Source organism: Synchiropus splendidus, chromosome 4, assembly GCF_027744825.2.
Source record: "Synchiropus splendidus isolate RoL2022-P1 chromosome 4, RoL_Sspl_1.0, whole genome shotgun sequence".
Lineage (NCBI taxonomy): Eukaryota > Metazoa > Chordata > Actinopteri > Syngnathiformes > Callionymidae > Synchiropus > Synchiropus splendidus.
This window is the reverse complement of record NC_071337.1, coordinates 3,844,428-3,861,437: the sequence shown is the minus strand read 5'-3', so window position 1 is coordinate 3,861,437 and position 17,010 is coordinate 3,844,428. Positions and strand designations below refer to the sequence as shown.

Sequence of the window (17,010 nt, the reverse complement as noted above, 5' to 3'; positions counted from 1 at the left end):
CGTCTGGCCGCAGAAAAAAAATAGACTTTCAAGAGTTTGGATTATTTTACTGTCAAAATCAGGAGACAAGTTGCATTATTATTGGTTTTGGTTTGCTTTTAAAGTTAGCGCAGTGACCAACCACATTTTCTACAAATTAGTAGTTTGTTTTCGTTTGTATTCGTCTTTATTTGTGTCATAAAGAAGCATTTTGAGATGACTTCAAAACTATTTTGGCTCGTTGGCTAGTTTTCCAACAGCTGTTGGCAAATGCGACATGTCGAGTCCGAGACGCTGACTAGCACAATGGTGGTCGCTGGGCAAAAGCCTCATCTCTCTAAGCTTGGTGCATTTTTTTACATGGTGTCTTTTGTCAAAGTTTTTTTTACTGACTGTTGTTGTGACCCATTTCAATCTTCAATCTTGGTTCCAACACGCCATATTGAAGGAGAAAAAAAAACTAAAACCCTCTCTAAAACAAACTGAATTTGAAAGACGAAAATTCATAACTAAATGAAATAGCTGTCTTTCCACAAACCCAGTTTAGTCATATCTCTTGTCCAGCATTTTCATTTGCTAAAACTTTGACATTTTTGACGTCTCAGTCTCGATATTTGAAGCTGGATTTTGAAAAAAGATGATAAGCGATAACAGCTCATGACTCAAGAGTGCTACACACGGCAAATAATTTGTCCCGTATATTCTCCTTCCCGACGACAGACGGTAGAAAACTCTCCCACAAGAGAATCCTTCTGTCTGGGGTGTGTTCGGAGTGATATACTATAATCAATATAATTCCGATATCAGCAATCGGTCCCGGACGACGATCGTGAATGTTCAAGGTGTGATATTCACGATCAAAACTCGGGCAGGAGTCGGGAGGGCAGGTCACTCTTGACTTGAACTGTGGGATGCAACGCAGCCATTCTTGAAGCAGGTCCATAGAGAAACAAGGAAGCAAAGGTGGAAGTTTTGACAGTAATTGAATTATAGTTATTGACAAGTAACTCTCACTCCCATCCGCAGGCGTCCTCACCCGCCCCGGTCCTTTCAGTTAGCCGGGCAGCTAGGCTTCAGTTCTGCGACGTCCTCATGTTATAAAAAACCCCACCGTCATCAAGTCCACGTCCATGTTGCATGTTGTGTTTTCGTGAGATCACGTCAGATTTTCTAGGACGAGCTTCTGACTCTTTGCGAGTACGATGCGCTGTTTTGAGATTATCGGCCAACACTTCATTGGCACCAGATTTATTATCTCCATCTTTAATCTGACAGATTAAAAGAAGGCTTTATGTGTGTGGCCCCTGCCTTGGTCTCGGCCCTCCTCAGTTTGGGTCATGACTCGATCTCATCGATTGGATCTTCACCAAGTCAACTTGATGACGGCATCGCCGCACCCAAACCCAAGTGTTTTCAGTCCCTCGACTGACTCTCAGCTGTTCTGTTGGGTTGAGTCCTAGCTTTTAAAAATTCTTTCATCAAAAGAAAAAAGGCAAAACAACCCAGAACCGTCTTCAGTTCCTGTTCGGAATGAACTAGGTCACATGTTCCAACGACAAATGAGGCGAATGCACAATTAATGAGCTACTTGCCGTCTTGAGCCCACAACAGTGCGAGAATGTCGTCCGGCGAGAGGAGCTGAAGTATAGTTAATGAAGCCCCGCCCCCTTTACATTTGCGAACGTGACATCTCGGAGGAATTTCGCAGGCCTCTTCTTTGCGATTACGGTGAGAACTGTGAAGCAGTCATTAAACATAAAAGTAGAGCATCAGTGTCACTGGAGGCGCTGAAGCGTGAGTTCGCGTGTCAGGTCAGAGGAGTCGGCCGTCCGACTCGCCTCCGGCCGCGTCGATTCTCCCGTTCGACGGAACAAGAACAACAAGAAAACTACCTGCTGGTGGTCATGGACTCAACAGCAGTGGGGATCTGATCCAGTTCAGGGAGCCACTCATGAGTCAAAAATACTACTGACATCCCCCCTGTAGCCCTTCACTTCAGAACCAGGCCCTCACCTTTACTGATCTCACTTGCGTCTTACTTCTCTTACAACCAGGCTTTATTCTCTCCCGCTCGACCTGCATCGTTTTTAATGCCCACAAATATTCCCACTCACAAAAGAGAGAAGTGTGGCAGGGGATGGGTGAGTTTTGGTTTCAAAATGACAAGGAAAAGTGCCTTCACCTGACTGGACATGACCTCAGTGAGGCACGAGGACGCAAGTTGGGAGTGGAGTCTGGAGTGTGACATTTTCACCTTTGTCAAAGAGGTCACATTTTTTTGACCACGCTAGTTTGTCTGTGTTGAAAATAATTGCTTTCGACAACAAGTTTCGACAGTCACGTGGCATCACTTTTAATAAGCTTGATTTTCACGCGTGACCTGATGTTGCCCGGGGCCAAGTTCAGTCACTGACATTCAGAGTCCGAGTCACTTCCTCCAGTCCCTGATATCAATCTACAAATATACAAAAACAGCATTATACAGTGACGGACGCCTGTATGATCATCTGTGTGTCTGAAAAGGTGCATTATACAGACACAAGAATGCAAAGGACCACTTTGTCTGTTTGTTTTTGGTTCATTTTTGACTTTATTTATTTCACATAGAAGCATTTTGTGATGATTTAAAATCTATTTTTGCTCAGATAGTTTCACGTCAGCTGTCGAGTCCGAGACGTTGACTAGCGTGACGGAAAATCCTCATCTCTCCAAACGTGATGCTTTTTTTTTACATGGTGTCTTTTATCAACGTTTCATTACTGACTATTGTTGTGAACTATTTCAATCTTCACTTTCGTTCCAACATCCAGTATTGAAGGAAAAAAAATAACTAAAACTGACACTAAATCTAATAAAAAACTGAAACTAGCTAAAAGTGGCCAACCCACTCTAAAACAAACAGAATTTGAGAGACAAAAATTCTGAACTAAATGAAAACAAAAGCTAATGAAAAAGAAGGAACTGTAAAAAATCGACCTGCATGGACGTTTCTATCTTGTTTTCCGGTTCACCGGACTCACTCCCAGCGCCAACCTCTCCCTGTTTGACCACAATTTTGTCGGAACTCAAGAGTATCTCGCCAAAGTGAATAGCAAAGATTCCACGCTTGCTGAAAATCCGCATTCCAATACTGAGATTTGGCAAGATAATGATGAGCTGGAACTGACTCACAGCCTCTGGAAAAGACAATTTTCTTTATTTCCTTTGTCTGTGCAGGTCACACGTGACGGGACTGTTACTGAATTTGCTTTAATTGTTCCTGCTGAACGACTCATGCGGAGATCCTCGCACAACCTGATTCCAATGACCGGACGGATGACGTGCAGTGGTTCCTGGCACCGCAGCAGACCACATAGAGGAGAACATCTTCCTCTGTGAAACCAAAGTGCTACTTCAGGAAAACAATTGGGTGCAAGCCCCGCCCCCTCCCTGCAGCCTGCAGGCTTCCCACTCTTCCTTCGCCTCCATTTGTGTTGGGCCAACCGCCATCATTCTGCACCTGCTGTCACTTGTTTTCAACAAGAGCAAATACTTACGCAATACTATAAACATATTAATGCTAAACCCTTCACTGAGGCGGTATTTTTGAGTATCACGTATCAGTGACTTAATGGCACAATACTTGAGGAGCTGACACCTGGACAGATGCCGACTCCATCTGATGAAACACACACGAAAATGCCTGTTTCCGCGTTTTGATTTCTCAGATTCTCGTCACCTTTCATGGGCTGACATGTACACAGTATTGTTTTCCCTGGTTAATGAATACATTTGTCTTCAGAATTGCCAAGGTGTCCATTCTACGGAAGAGGACGAGGGCCAGTGAAGAAAAAAAATTAAACTAAAAACAGAATTCTGACTTTAAAGTGAGAATTCTGACTTTTTTCTCAGAATTCGTCCTCTTCCGTACCACTCTGATTTTGTTGCGACGTCAAATCAAAACAATGCCCCGTACACGTCAGCCAATCAGGACGCGCGGTTCTGCAAACCCGGAGGTTGTAGGACCGATTCTGCGCAGGTTAAAACTCCTTCATGGAGGCGCCTTTTCCCAGGCAAATGAAAACAAAAATCTTCTGAGGTGCTGAGGAGCTGATGTCTGGTTTTGGTGCTATATCAAATGAAAGCAATGACCAGTACATGTCGGCCAATCACGACGCGGAAAAGAACAGACTTACAGTTCGATCGTATTATGCGGGTATAAATATTACGCATGTGGTAAAAACAATGCCATTGAATCCTTCGTCTCAGTTTTCTCTGGATCATTTAAACAACTGACAAAAATACCTGTTGTATCTGCCGGATATGACGTCATCATCCCACTGGAGGTAGGGCACATTCGGTGAGAGGACAGATTTGGTACCGACTGTCACGGCCAGATCTGGTCTGCCGGCCCGATGTGGTGCTGGACCCAAAAGTTAGTCATGTGCCTTCGCGAGTTCTACCAACTGACATTTACTGGTGAGGGCATGAGCTGCAGAACTTGACGTTGTCGCTGCCTGATCTGGTCTGTGACTACTCCGTTCAGCCCAAGTGTATAAAGGGGCAGAAGTGCTCACTCCTGCTCCTTTTAAAGCTATGTGAAACAAATGTAAGAAGAAATGTGTCCCATACTCTCCGTCATGTATCGGAAGTAATGCATTATGCAGGTCAAATGTATTGGAGGAGTTTGAAATGATTATTGCTTCAATAATACTGGATTTAAAAACTACAATATAAGATTAAAAAAAGTACAATTTCTTTTTAGATTATGTTAAACTAAATTCATAAACTATATATATATATATATACATATATATGTCACGTGGAGATGAGGTCAATATGAAGCTACGTCTACAACTTTTCGCGCGTGTGGTAGAAATCCCAAGGTCAAGCCAATGTGCAATGGTGGAGAAAAAGGCACAGGTCGTGTAGCAGTCATGAAACTATGACTCGGTTTCTGCTCACACCCCTGTCGAGCCTTCTCCATCAGGTGGTGATCACATTGCTGCTATATGATGTCATAGCCCCGCCCACCTAACCTCTTTGACCTGAGGAATGGCCACTTCACCGCAGCGGTAAAGGCGGACCACAGAGTAGCGCTAGTCCTAGCAACAGCAGCTGAGTGTATTGTACAGAATTCTCACTGCCATACTATACAGGCTTCTCACTGCAGCACCACATACAGGCCTAACATGTGTACTGCACCATCAGCGACTTCACTGGCGGGTGAGACAGGAAAAGGGCCATGTCACCAGGGCGAACGTAGAGGCAGGGCAGCAGGGCGGTGGTGCAGGTGGCGCAGGTTCAAGTCCCCATCATAGTTACCTTTCACCTGCTGCTTGTTGTAGTGAAAAGTTTCCAGACGGCTGCAGCAGCTTGATAATGATGGGTGTCAGGAACTCTTTAAAGAGTCACTGATATACTGTTACAGTGACTGTTACAGGGATCATTACAGAGGCCACTTCAGTGACAGCAACTCGATACTCTTCATCTTTATTTCCTGGAATGTGTAAAGCATTGACATTCATGATTGCCAGGACGCCACCGTTTGGTCACATGATCGCAGCTGGCTGAGACAATGGCAGCACAAAATAATGTGGCGGTTCACGTGGAGAGGCAAACAAAAACATACTTCAGAGACCAGGCTCAGACAAACTTCCTCCAGCCAAGACCCATTGGATACCAGAAACAAAACAAGGAAATAAAGTGGATTTTCGCGTATAAAACAGTCAGTGGAAGCGAGTGGGTGGACGGGTCACTCGTACTCTGCGATCAGAACCATCATGCCGACTCCGAACAGCAGCGCCAGGATCTCCATCAGCGACTGGCCGAAACTGGAGCGGCCGGCCAACAGTTCTGGGAGCACCGTCACCGTGGCGATGTAGACGAAGCCGCCTGCGGTGAAGGGCAGGATCCAGGCGGTGGCGGCCGTGCCCACGCCCTCGGCCAGCAGCGAGCAGGAGGTTCCGGCCAGGGCCCCCAGGGCCGTCAGCAGCTGGAGGCACATGGCCTGAGGAGAGAGGAGGCCATCACCAGGAAATTCAGACTCCTCGACATGGGAACTGATATCTGCAGGACTCGCTGATGGTTAGGGTTAGGAATGAGGAAAACCACACCAAACCAAAAATAGCAGATCAGGTTTGAAATGTGGCATGGAAACGTGACGTGGTAGTGTTGTGTCCACGCTTCACTTCTCACCTGCTTCTCTTGTACAAACAGTTGAGCGCCCCTTACATCCTCAACAGCTGTATTATCCCCGCAATGATAATGATGCACGGGACTCGCAGATGAAGAGGCAGACAAAAGAGCGGCTCTGGAATAATGACTGCTTCTATTACAATTAGAGAGTACAGGTGAGGCTGCCAGCAATGTTCTCACGCTGTGCACTATGTTAATGGCACTATTACTTTTGACTTTTAGCTCTGCTATCTGGATCCTCATCGCTCTTCAGTCAATCTTGAGGAAGCGGAGAGCGAGAAGCTGACGTCTCACACAAAAGGGGCTGCGCACATGTTGCACAGTGGCTCATAAATGTGACCCGGAGGCCGTCACGGTTGGGAGAGGAGGGCGTGTGACGCTTCAGCTGCGTGATTGATGAGGCCGATGCTTTCCACCCACGGATTCAACTGAGAACGCAGTCTACCAGCTAGCATGTTTTGGTTGGTGCATTTCTGTTCTTTACAGGTAAATATGGGGCACTACACACCGGAAACTGAGACGGACGGACGGACAACGGACAGACAGACAGACTCCCATTGCTTCCCTCAAAGAAGGACTTCTTCAGGTGCCCCTGAGACCCAGGCCTTCCGGTGTCCGACTCTGGAATGGCCTGCCATGATTATGGCAAAAATGCTAATCTCGATTATTAGGATTCATATCATAACACCTCGATTATTTAACGATTTTATGTTTTGCAGTCATTGAAGTTTCAAATGTGATTGAACAATGATCTACAATAAAAGAATGTGTAAAATGTAAACAATAATGTAAGAGTCATATTTAACCTTCATCATGTAGGTTAAATGTTTCTCTCGAGAAACTCCTATCTGTAATGACTGGCTTTAGAGAACAGTGGAGACGAGAAAATATTTGTTGAGCTGGCACTGGGATGCATAGATGTTTTTGTGGTTGGGGTGTTGTAAGAAGTGATTTCACATTCCAAAGTTTTTTTTCCCTCATATTTCTCAAAAGCATGAGAGAAATAAATGATAACACTTCCACATCAGAGCACTCTTCCTGCATCTGACAAGGAGCGCTTGTCTTCATCACCACTGTCTCAGCGCGAGCGCGAGCGATTGTTCTTATGCATTTATCCACTTCCCAATAATCACTGGTTTTCGAAACATCTCCAACTAGTAGCTGTCACTGCGGGTGTGACTCAGAACGCTGGCTGAGAGTCTGCTCCTCTGAGGTTCTGGCGCTGAATTCCATGCCGTCGTTGTACCCAGTCGGGAGCTAACAGTGACTAATATTAGCGTCAAACGCGCCATGTAAACAGAGGCTCAGGCTCTCTGACAGACAGGCAGAGTCTCGCTCACTGTGCCTTCCGGACGTGGCGTAGTGCAGCGTTTGGGTGAATCACGGACAGAATGAGAAAAGTTGGGGCGACGGGTGTCCGGCTAAATGATCGCATCATGACGATTATCACGTTTTCATAATCGGGGGAAGACACAATCATAATCCCGATAAAAAAAAAAAAAATCGATGAATTGACCAGCCCTACTTCGAGAAGCTACGTTGTCATCCACACAGCTCTATCCAGACAGCCTTGGGCTCGAAAGCTGGATGACGCAGCGGGGAAAAACAGCAACGCATGTTTGCTTTTAGGTCAACTGCAAAGTTGTTGTTTTTCTTTATTGGTTTCCCCCAACATCTGTTTGTACTTTGCTGGTCTGTTAAACTTTGATCACCGTGCAAACATGCCAAATCATAAGCCACTTGTGTTATTTTCTCATCACTCAACACAGAATTTGGAGTTTATTTAATGTTTCTTCAACATGTCATGACATGTCTTTGTCAAATCATGCGTTCAGCCTCTTCACAAACGTCACGCAACTGGTCGCCAGAGTTGTGCCGAAAAGTGATCGATGCCAACATTCGTGAATTGAAATGAAAGGAAACGAAAAGTCAGAGAGGTCATCGGATTAGACCGTTTTCATCATTTAATCCCGGACTCCAGTTCCTTTTCTTGTCTGTTTTTGTTTTTTTGTGGACAAAGACAACAACTCCAGTTCCTGAAATGTGATTTCAAAAGTGTGTGTGGTCCTCACATGAGTCTATCACGTCAGAGCAGCCAATGTGAAGTCCCTTACCAGCCTACATTGTCCGAGGTGGCGTGTCAACCCCGGTTGATGCCAATAGAAATACTAGGAAGTTATATGTTTTGTCAACGGGAAACCCAGATTTTGTGATTTTTCATTGCTATTTAGAACTATTGAATCAAACGTATCAGCGGGTTCATCAACTTGTTCAATCACCTGCCCACCAGTCAATTAATAGACAATATAGATTTACAATTTGATAGTATTGACAGATCAAAATACTTACTACTTTTGATTATACAAACTGTGCACTTATTTTGTGGTATTTAATGCTGTTTACCTGTGTTTTATTCCGGTTTTCTCCTCGATTTTTATTAACATTTTTGTTTGTCATTGTTGATTTTAATGCTTCTGTAAAACACTTGGGTCACCACGCCCTCTGCTCTCGCGTCACAGTACCTTTCTCTTGGTGCAGCCGGACTGGACCAGGATAGCGAAGTCTCCGATCTCATGGGGAACCTCATGCAGCAGGATGGTGAGTGTGGTGACAGCGCCCACTGCTGGGCTGACGAGGAATGACGCGCCGATGGCCAAACCGTCCGTGAAGTTGTGGGTGAAGTCGGCGGCCAGGTTCAAGTAACCCGACACCTTGATGTCTGAGGAAGCGGGAGGAAATAATAGCTCAACATCAACAAGCCTTTTTGTTTATAATCGGCTTTGTTGCCAAACCAACACCACACAAAAAGCTATTGAGCCTTTTTCTATTAACATAATTACTATTCAATCTACGACATTAACACCGTGAGTCATTGACGGGACATCATTTCTTTCCAGGGGCAGGCAGAGACGACGTCATGTGCATACGTCACGTCTAACAGCGGCACGTGTTGACACACCTCATCATTTAGATCAGCAAAAAGTGTTTGTTATCTAAAACAAACCACACCATGGCAACAGCAACACGCTCCTTTAACTTGTGAAGCATCTGCTTGAGGCACGATTCTTGAGTTCGGACTCACAATGGACCCATGAAGTTTCACTCTCACCTGTGCTCTTGTCCTTCTTGGGCTGCCCCTTCGACTTGCCTCCTTTTTTCTCTTCTTTCTTCTTCTCTGTCTTGGTGTCTTCACCATCACTGTCCTTTTCTTTGGCCACAACTGTAAACACAAACGTTTCATTTCAATCTGCTCTCTTACATTTGACATGTTTATTCAAGACAAAACGGCGACTTCAGAATGTTGCTAACAATAATGATCTGACCATCATTACTGACATAATGAAGGAGGAGGTTTTGAAATAAAAAATCATCAAAATAATTGTTGGGGACAAAGACTATTATCTCATTTGTTGCTTCAGAAACACGTTGCCTGCATCACGTGGAACAAAGTTCGTGTGTATTAGCTAAATAGACTAAAATAATACTAAGTTAGGGGTATAATACAATATACTGATTTTTACAAGCTGCAACAAGTCGTACTTTCAAAACCTTATTTTACAGTGAGGATCATCGAATAGTGGCATCGAAGTTGATCCCAAAGGGCCAAAACGACACATAGTCAAAAGAATGTGGCACTTCTTTAACAGGAAATAAAAGCGTCCAGTCAGAATGAGGTAATGATCAAAGATTCAATTATTGCAGGCTAATCTTGGCACATTGCATCAGTGTGGCTTCAACACGAGACTCTTCTTTCTTACGGCACAAACACACATCCGCTTCCAGTCGTGTGTCAGTTCCCCCTCTGTTTCTACATTAATAGTTGTTGCTTTGACACGTGCTGTCAGGCAGGATCAACAAACGCTTCCAGTCATACCGTGTGAATGTCCATGTGAATGCCCATGTCCGTTTCCTTCCTTCAGCAGCCGCACAAACTTCTCCACCACCAGGAACGCGATGATCCCGCCCAGCACCCACAAACCCACGGACATCATGTGACCGTGGGCAGCACCTGAGGAGACAAGAGGCAAAAAGAAAACTTCCTGCCTGTTCAGTATGGAGACGATTTGGAATACACACCGTGTGAGTGGCCATGCGACTCCTCAGGCGCATGAGAGTGGGCGTCATCGGCGTCGTCGTGGTGAGAGTGCGGCTCTGGACGTGGGAAATACAACACACTTCTGTTTACACGCACCAACACACTGCAATACATTTAGGAAATTACAAACAGATAAACCAAACTGGGTCAGAGACTGTGTTCGAACTGTTGACGGTGTGATTTTTCTCTGCCAAGTTGCCGAAGCTCAGCTCACCAAGGGCATGGGGTATCAGGTGGAGAAAGGCGTCGCCAAGCAGACCTCCAGAAGCAAAGCTGAGCAGGACCTTGAGTAGGTTCTGGTGCTGGTCACTGTTTGACTGAACTGGGATCAGAAACAGGATCAGAAAAGGTGCTGCGCTGATGAGGAGAGTCGCTCCGATTGCCTGTGGATGCAAGAAGTGAAGATGAACCTGAGAGTGATGTTTACAGAGAGGATCAACTGTTTTTGTACAACAAACACGCCTTTTAGATTTAGAACATTAAAAGAATTAAAGATAATCTTTCTCTTTCAGCTTCTCCCTTCGGGGGTGGCCACAGTGGATCACATTCCTCCATCTCTGCTTCCTCTTCTCTCAAACCTACAAACCTTCACCACCTCCATCAATCTCCTCTTTGGCCTTCCTCTCCACCATCCAAACCATCTCCATCTAGCCTCTCTGACTTGGTCTCCTAAACACCTGAGCACATGTGCTGTCCCTCTGATCTACTGCTTCTTGTTCCTATCCATCCTGCTCACTCCCAGAGAGAAGCTCAGCGTCTCCAGCTCTGCCTCCTGTCTTTTCCTCAGTGCCACTGTTTCCAAACCATACAACGTTGCTGGCCTCACCACCCTTTTGAACACTTTCTCTTTCATCCTTGCCGACACCCTTTTGTCACACATCACACCTGACACTTTTCTCCAAAGAATTATAGACAATATAGAGTATAAAATCAGAAAACATCAGCATTTCCAGAGACAGTCATAAAAACTGACCGAGCTGTGAAGTCATGTGTTAACAAACCTGTGTCCAGAGCTCCACCATGTCCCTCTTCTCCCCCTCTGCCTCTCTCTTGACTCTATCGCCTTCATGTGCATGGCCATGACCATGTCCATGATGGCCATGACCATGGTGATGTCCATGACCATGGTGGTGCCCGTGATCATGAGCGTGTCCGTGGTCGTGAGCCTGTCCGTGGTCGTGAGCCTGTCCGTGGTCGTGAGCCTGTCCGTGGTGGTGCCCATGATCGTGAGCATGTCCATGATCGTGAGCGTGTCCATGGTCGTGAGCATGTCCATGGTCGTGAGCATGTCCATGGTCGTGAGCGTGTCCGTGGTGGTGCCCATGAGCATGTCCGTGGTCGTGAGCGTGTCCATGCCCGTCCTCTGTCGGGAGATTTGCCTCAGCACTCCACTTGCTCGCTCCATGGAACATCCTCACCTCAGGCTCATGATCTCCATGCGAGTGTCCGTGATGATGGTGCGAGTGGCCATCGCCATGAGAGTGACTGTGAGCAACAGCCAGATTAGAGAACAGCAGCAGCACTGCAGACGTCACCAGTATGAGAGGCAACAGGTGAACACGACCCATATTAGTCCCTTGAAAACAGAAGAGGAAAACAGAGGTTTATAAATGCAGTAGCTCTGGTTTTACTGTATCACCAGCTACTGTAACACAGCGTTATGTGCACAACTGTCACTAAAAGTCAGCATTCCACTATATTTTAAGTTAAGGTAATTGGTGCATTGTTCATGTTAGATGAACTCGACTAAAATACAAAATCACAACGGTATAACTTCAGAAATAAACAGTATGGCATTAGAAAGGAACGGAAACACCATGGTTCTGCAGCACAGGACGAAAACGTGAGATAGCTTTGAGATGGAAAACCTATATTGTACAGCGCATGATGACTTTCGAGGATAAACAGAAGAAACATCAGCAGGAACCACTGCACTGTTGTGAAACTGGTGGGCAGTTAGCCGCTAGCTAGCTTAGCAGCCGGCAAACACGTATGCAAAACACGATGAACTGAGGGCGGATTACAACTTCGAATGACTCACCTACGTGTAGAAAAATAAATTCTGTGGTCTTTCTCTGTCTTGGAATATTTGCTAAAGCGCTTAGACTTCAGTTAAAGCTGATGCTGATGTGTGTTTCAAGACGTGGCAGTAAGTCAACAGAGCTGGGGGAAATCTCGCGAGAACAGGTTCGGTTCCCAACTCACTTCCTTCTTCGCTTCCGAGTCTCACACACACACTGGAGGATCCGTTGTTTTCCCGCAAGTCTGGAGGATGATATGTATGATAATACGAGGCTTTATGCACGAGAAAAACGTGTGAAAGAGCAGGGATATGAAGTCTGACTAGAGAATGAAATCTCGCCAGATCATTTGCTGTCTCTGGTCCCTCCTCCAGTCGCATCCTGGAAAAAAAGGATGTTGATCCTGTTGAAGTTTTCCTTCCTGAATCATGGACCTGTGGCTTCTTTATAGAGTCTGCAAAAAAGCGTCCATAATTGTTATCTATTTTGCGTCACATATTAATCCGGTCGCAGAAAATGGAACTTGATCATGCACCAGTACTTGTTGTTAAACATCAATTAAACATAACCATACGAGTAAATAGCAAGAATGAGTCTCACACTATTCACATTAGCCACCATGGTTTCACATTTTTAATAAGAGAGGTAGACTCAGATCATGTGACTTGATACTTTAAGCCACTACTTAGTACTATTTCTTCTTCTTTTTTCAGTCACTAGTTCAAGTAGTGCAACACTGTGTTTGTTAGGGGCCATGAACAAACTGTCATTCGCTCAATGTCTATGTGAAATCATCAATCATGTCGATGAAAAACGACCGTTTTAGGGATCAAGGATTTTTTTTTTTTTTTTTCCCCACTGTGGGACCAACAGAGAATATCTAATCTGAATGATCGACAGTTTGTAAAATAATTTTGAAAATACAATATGAATCAATAATAATTTACTCACATTTTTTCTGTGGGTCCAGATGGTCATAATCGATTGTAAACTGTCAAGAGACATGAGTCACACTGTTGACAGCGATGGATATTTTCAATCGTCAGTCATTAATGTTTTTCCCAATATTTCTTCAGTGGCGTCCGGGAAGTGTATCCAGGTGGGTCCACAGTTACTCTAACTGCCAGAGGATGGGGCACAGCAGTTGAGATTTCTTTATCAATGTGTAATAATTAATCTTTAATATTTTGTCTGGCAATATTTCAACAATATTTCTTCTGCCCATTACTCTCACCGCAGGTCACTATGTTGTCAGCAAACATCACATGGAGACACCTCGTGTGCCAGTCTGTAAAACTTTAAATTCAAGTACCCTGCAGTAATCCACCTTGAATTCCTTCATCCCTCCATTACCTGTGTCTCACTGTTGTCATACATGTCCTGCTCACCCCTCACACGCTAAATGTCCTGTAACAGTGCCAAATTTTCTCTCCCTGACAGCGCCTTCTGACCTTCTCCCTATTTCTCCATCAACATCTTCAACCAACATCCGATCCGGTGCTGACTTCTGATCCAAGCCAAGATTTGATGATGACGAACCGTACACACCATAGACAACGGAGTAAAAATGTACAAAATCATTTAATACATAAAGACAAGACAGAAGAACTGACACAAAGTGATTGTGAAGGTTTCACTGAGTAGGACACATGAATGGAATTGGATGAGCAGGACAAAACGCAGTGATCGGAAACATGCTGAACTATAAACGTAGTATTCAACACAGAGAAAATAAACACAATCGAACCTCATCAAACTAGAAATAGTAATCACAACACTCAAGGCAGAGAAGAAAAGAAAAAACAGTCTAAACTGACACACTCGATGTAACTGCAATGAAGCTCATGCACCACAATAGAATGAACTGGATACGAACCAAGAATAAGTCACAGTAGGAAGCGTCTGTGCCTGTGCTTCTGTCCTGGTGACGCAGTGGGAGTCAAGTTAAAATTAGTTTTGTTTCTAGAATGTGCAGATGCAAAAGTTCAGGTAAATAAAGATAAATGAAATGGAAAATATTTTTTGTTGGGTATAAATAACAGATTGCTTGTGACTTGATATTTTTGGCGATTTCACATGTCCGTCCTCAAATGATATTTTGCTCAGCTGGTGACCCTTCTGGGGCAGACCTGGACAGACTCCCACACACACTCATCTATCGGTTGGTCAGTGTGATGAATGTCTTTGGAGAAGGGACAGATGTCCGACACACTCCAGACAGACCGACACGTATTAGGATCGATCAATATCCTTGTCAGAGACGAGAGTCTAGTCAAGTTCACACGTCCAGAGAGGCGTCTGGAGCCGGCTGCTCATTTAGTCCGGCCAGCTCCGTTGACCCCTGAGCCAGAGCCCGGGATTGTCCTGATGCAAATCAGGAGAAGAGCCAATTCATCGTCGCACAATTCGATTAGACATCTGCATATTGAGCATCTGCAACCCCCCAAAACCCGCCAATATTCCCTCTCCCTGCTCCCATGGTCTCTGACCCCCCGCAGCAGTGCCCCACGACCCCACAGCCAGCCGCGGTCCCCTGGTCTCCCCCTTTTGTCCCACCCTGACCCTGTCAGACCCGGCTACAATACCTGACCCCGCCCCAGAGACGGGACGAGTGGAGTTCAAGGTAAATGTTTTTTTGCTGCGTGTCCGTCTGCAGACTGACCCACTGGGCCTTTGCCCCCGTCCTATAATCACATGCACCGCTCTTTTACCCCCAAAACTTTCTCAGACATGCAAAACACAATTACGTTTCTTTACCCTCCAAAAATGCTACTAATGCTACACCTTTTTATTTTACAAATCATTTTTTCCAGATGAAATTCTTTTGGCTGTTCATTCATCTAAATTTGAGTCACCATATTTTGAAAGTCTTTTTTTTTTCCAGACCAAAAATAAAATAAAACCAATGTACTACTTAACTTTTTGAGGTACATGTGTGTATGTAAAGTGTGTGGCCAATGTTTGTTTATATAGCTAGAGAGGGGGACAAAATTAAATGAATAAAGCAGTAGTTATTTTTAATTTTATTATATTATTGTACATTACAGCACTAAGTATTTTCATGATTTGAACGACTATTGTAGCTTTGTACGCAGATGCATACAAATGATGCACTAAATTAATCATGTTTAGTGGGGTTTTTTCCAACCATAAATCAACTATTTGTCAAATATTAGTTCGACTGATAATGTTTTCAGAATGTCAAAACCACTCCAATGAGTACTGATAAAAATGTCACCAAATGCTGAGCTACTTTTAAAACTAGTTTTCACATATTGTATAATTTTTTATTTTTACCTGCCTCTGAGACGACCGACACGGCGACAAAAATGATCGGTGTATAAATAAAATCCCATAATGAAGAAAGAAAGAACAGTAAGGAACTAAGGATAGCGGAAAGGACGGAGAAGTAAAAAAGGTTCAAAGTGTAATAGATGTCACAGACTTCTTACAACGTTTAAAACCTTCATCTAGACTAACCAGTAACTTTAAAATAAGTATCACAATATTTAGATTAAAGCTGCCCACCAAACAGAGCAAGACTTTATCTCCCCAAAAGTTGATAGAGTCATCAAAACTGCCATCTTCAGCTCCTCGTGGCTCTTCCACAGGGCGATATTTGTAGCTACAACACAACGTTCAAAAGCTTTTGTCCCTCATCTCTTTGCTGTGATCTGTGTCTTGGGGTTTGTGGACAAAAGGTGTCAAACAGAGCATTGGACTTGGCCTGTGTGTTGTCCTGAGGCGGCTGCTAATCCTATTACCGAGGCGCTGGAAGATCCAGGACTCGCTTCGTCCCAACACCAAAAAGTCTCTGGAGGCGGCTCTGTTTTTACCGAGTTGTGTGCGTTCGTGTTCTGGTGTGTGTAATTGCTTTGAGCACAACCTCCCATTCACAACGTCATCATGTGGCATCCATTGATACGGCTGTGCGTTTTCTGTCTTGTCGGTTTTGCTACGGGGCAGGTGGACGTTTCAATCTCCTCTTCTGCTCTTTTACTGGGAAACGGCTGTTGCATCTCAGGTTTAAAAGTGCGAGCAACGATGGGGTGAGAAATTCTTCAGGGAAAATGGGAAGCAGGATCAAACATGTGGCTCTAAGGTTTCTAAGTCCTCAGTGAATATCCTTTTAAAAAAAAAAAGGAAAGAAAAAAATCCTGTTAGGACCGACCGTTATCATGAGGAGTCCCACCCATCTACTTATGCCTCATGTGATCACAAGAAATATGAACAGGAGTCAATGGAGAGATCAAAGTTATTTTCTAGTTTGAAAAATGCCATGAATCTCGCATATGATGTCTGTGAATTTGAAGAATATATTCTAATGCCTTGAGAGCACTGATTCAAACTATAATGCTCTCACTCAATAGTCGGTCTAGTGAGAGGCAGCTAATGTTTGCGAGCTTCTTCCTTTGATAGTTTAGTACCTTTAGCGTCTGTCTTACTGTCGGAGCAGTCGGATTCTTATGTCATACATGCCACGCTGGATTTGCTGTCCAAATAATTACGTGTTTTCACGAGCAAATAAATCATAAATTACATGACAAATGTAGCAAAATTCATTATTATTTATCATCCAAAATGATGTACAGCATGTGCGTGATCCAGAGCATGAGGAAATATGGACCAGAAAATAACTTTCATCCCCCTCATGGACTTTCATTCTTTTTTTTTTTTTTTTTATTGGACTGACCGGAAGGGGCAGAGACTTAGACCTGCTATTACACTTTCAATAAC

At 44.3% G+C, this 17,010-nt stretch overlaps 1 protein-coding gene across 1 annotated transcript; it reads right to left on the bottom strand.

The window, feature by feature from the left end:
- Nucleotides 1-5,443: 5,443 nt before the first annotated feature.
- slc39a7 (solute carrier family 39 member 7) lies at nucleotides 5,444-12,446 on the bottom strand. Its single transcript, XM_053863447.1, has 8 exons — nucleotides 12,294-12,446; nucleotides 11,254-11,828; nucleotides 10,467-10,635; nucleotides 10,234-10,308; nucleotides 10,031-10,165; nucleotides 9,266-9,376; nucleotides 8,679-8,875; nucleotides 5,444-5,968 (listed from the first exon to the last, which is right to left on the bottom strand). The coding sequence occupies exons 2-8, from the start codon at nucleotides 11,818-11,820 to the stop codon at nucleotides 5,714-5,716; spliced, it is 1,509 nt and encodes a 502-aa protein (XP_053719422.1). The 5' UTR covers nucleotides 11,821-11,828; nucleotides 12,294-12,446; the 3' UTR covers nucleotides 5,444-5,713.
- Nucleotides 12,447-17,010: the final 4,564 nt, after the last annotated feature.

Excerpts from the sequence above, each read along its gene's own strand:
- slc39a7 (XM_053863447.1), bottom strand. The coding sequence starts at position 11,820 with ATGGGTCGTGTTCACCTGTTGCCTCTCATACTGGTGACGTCTGCAGTG. Across the intron at positions 9,377-10,030 it reads TTCACATGGACATTCACACG|TTGTGGCCAAAGAAAAGGAC; the intron begins GTATGACTGGAA and ends TTGTGTTTACAG. Across the intron at positions 5,969-8,678 it reads CCGGCTGCACCAAGAGAAAG|GCCATGTGCCTCCAGCTGCT; the intron begins GTACTGTGACGC and ends CTCTCTCCTCAG.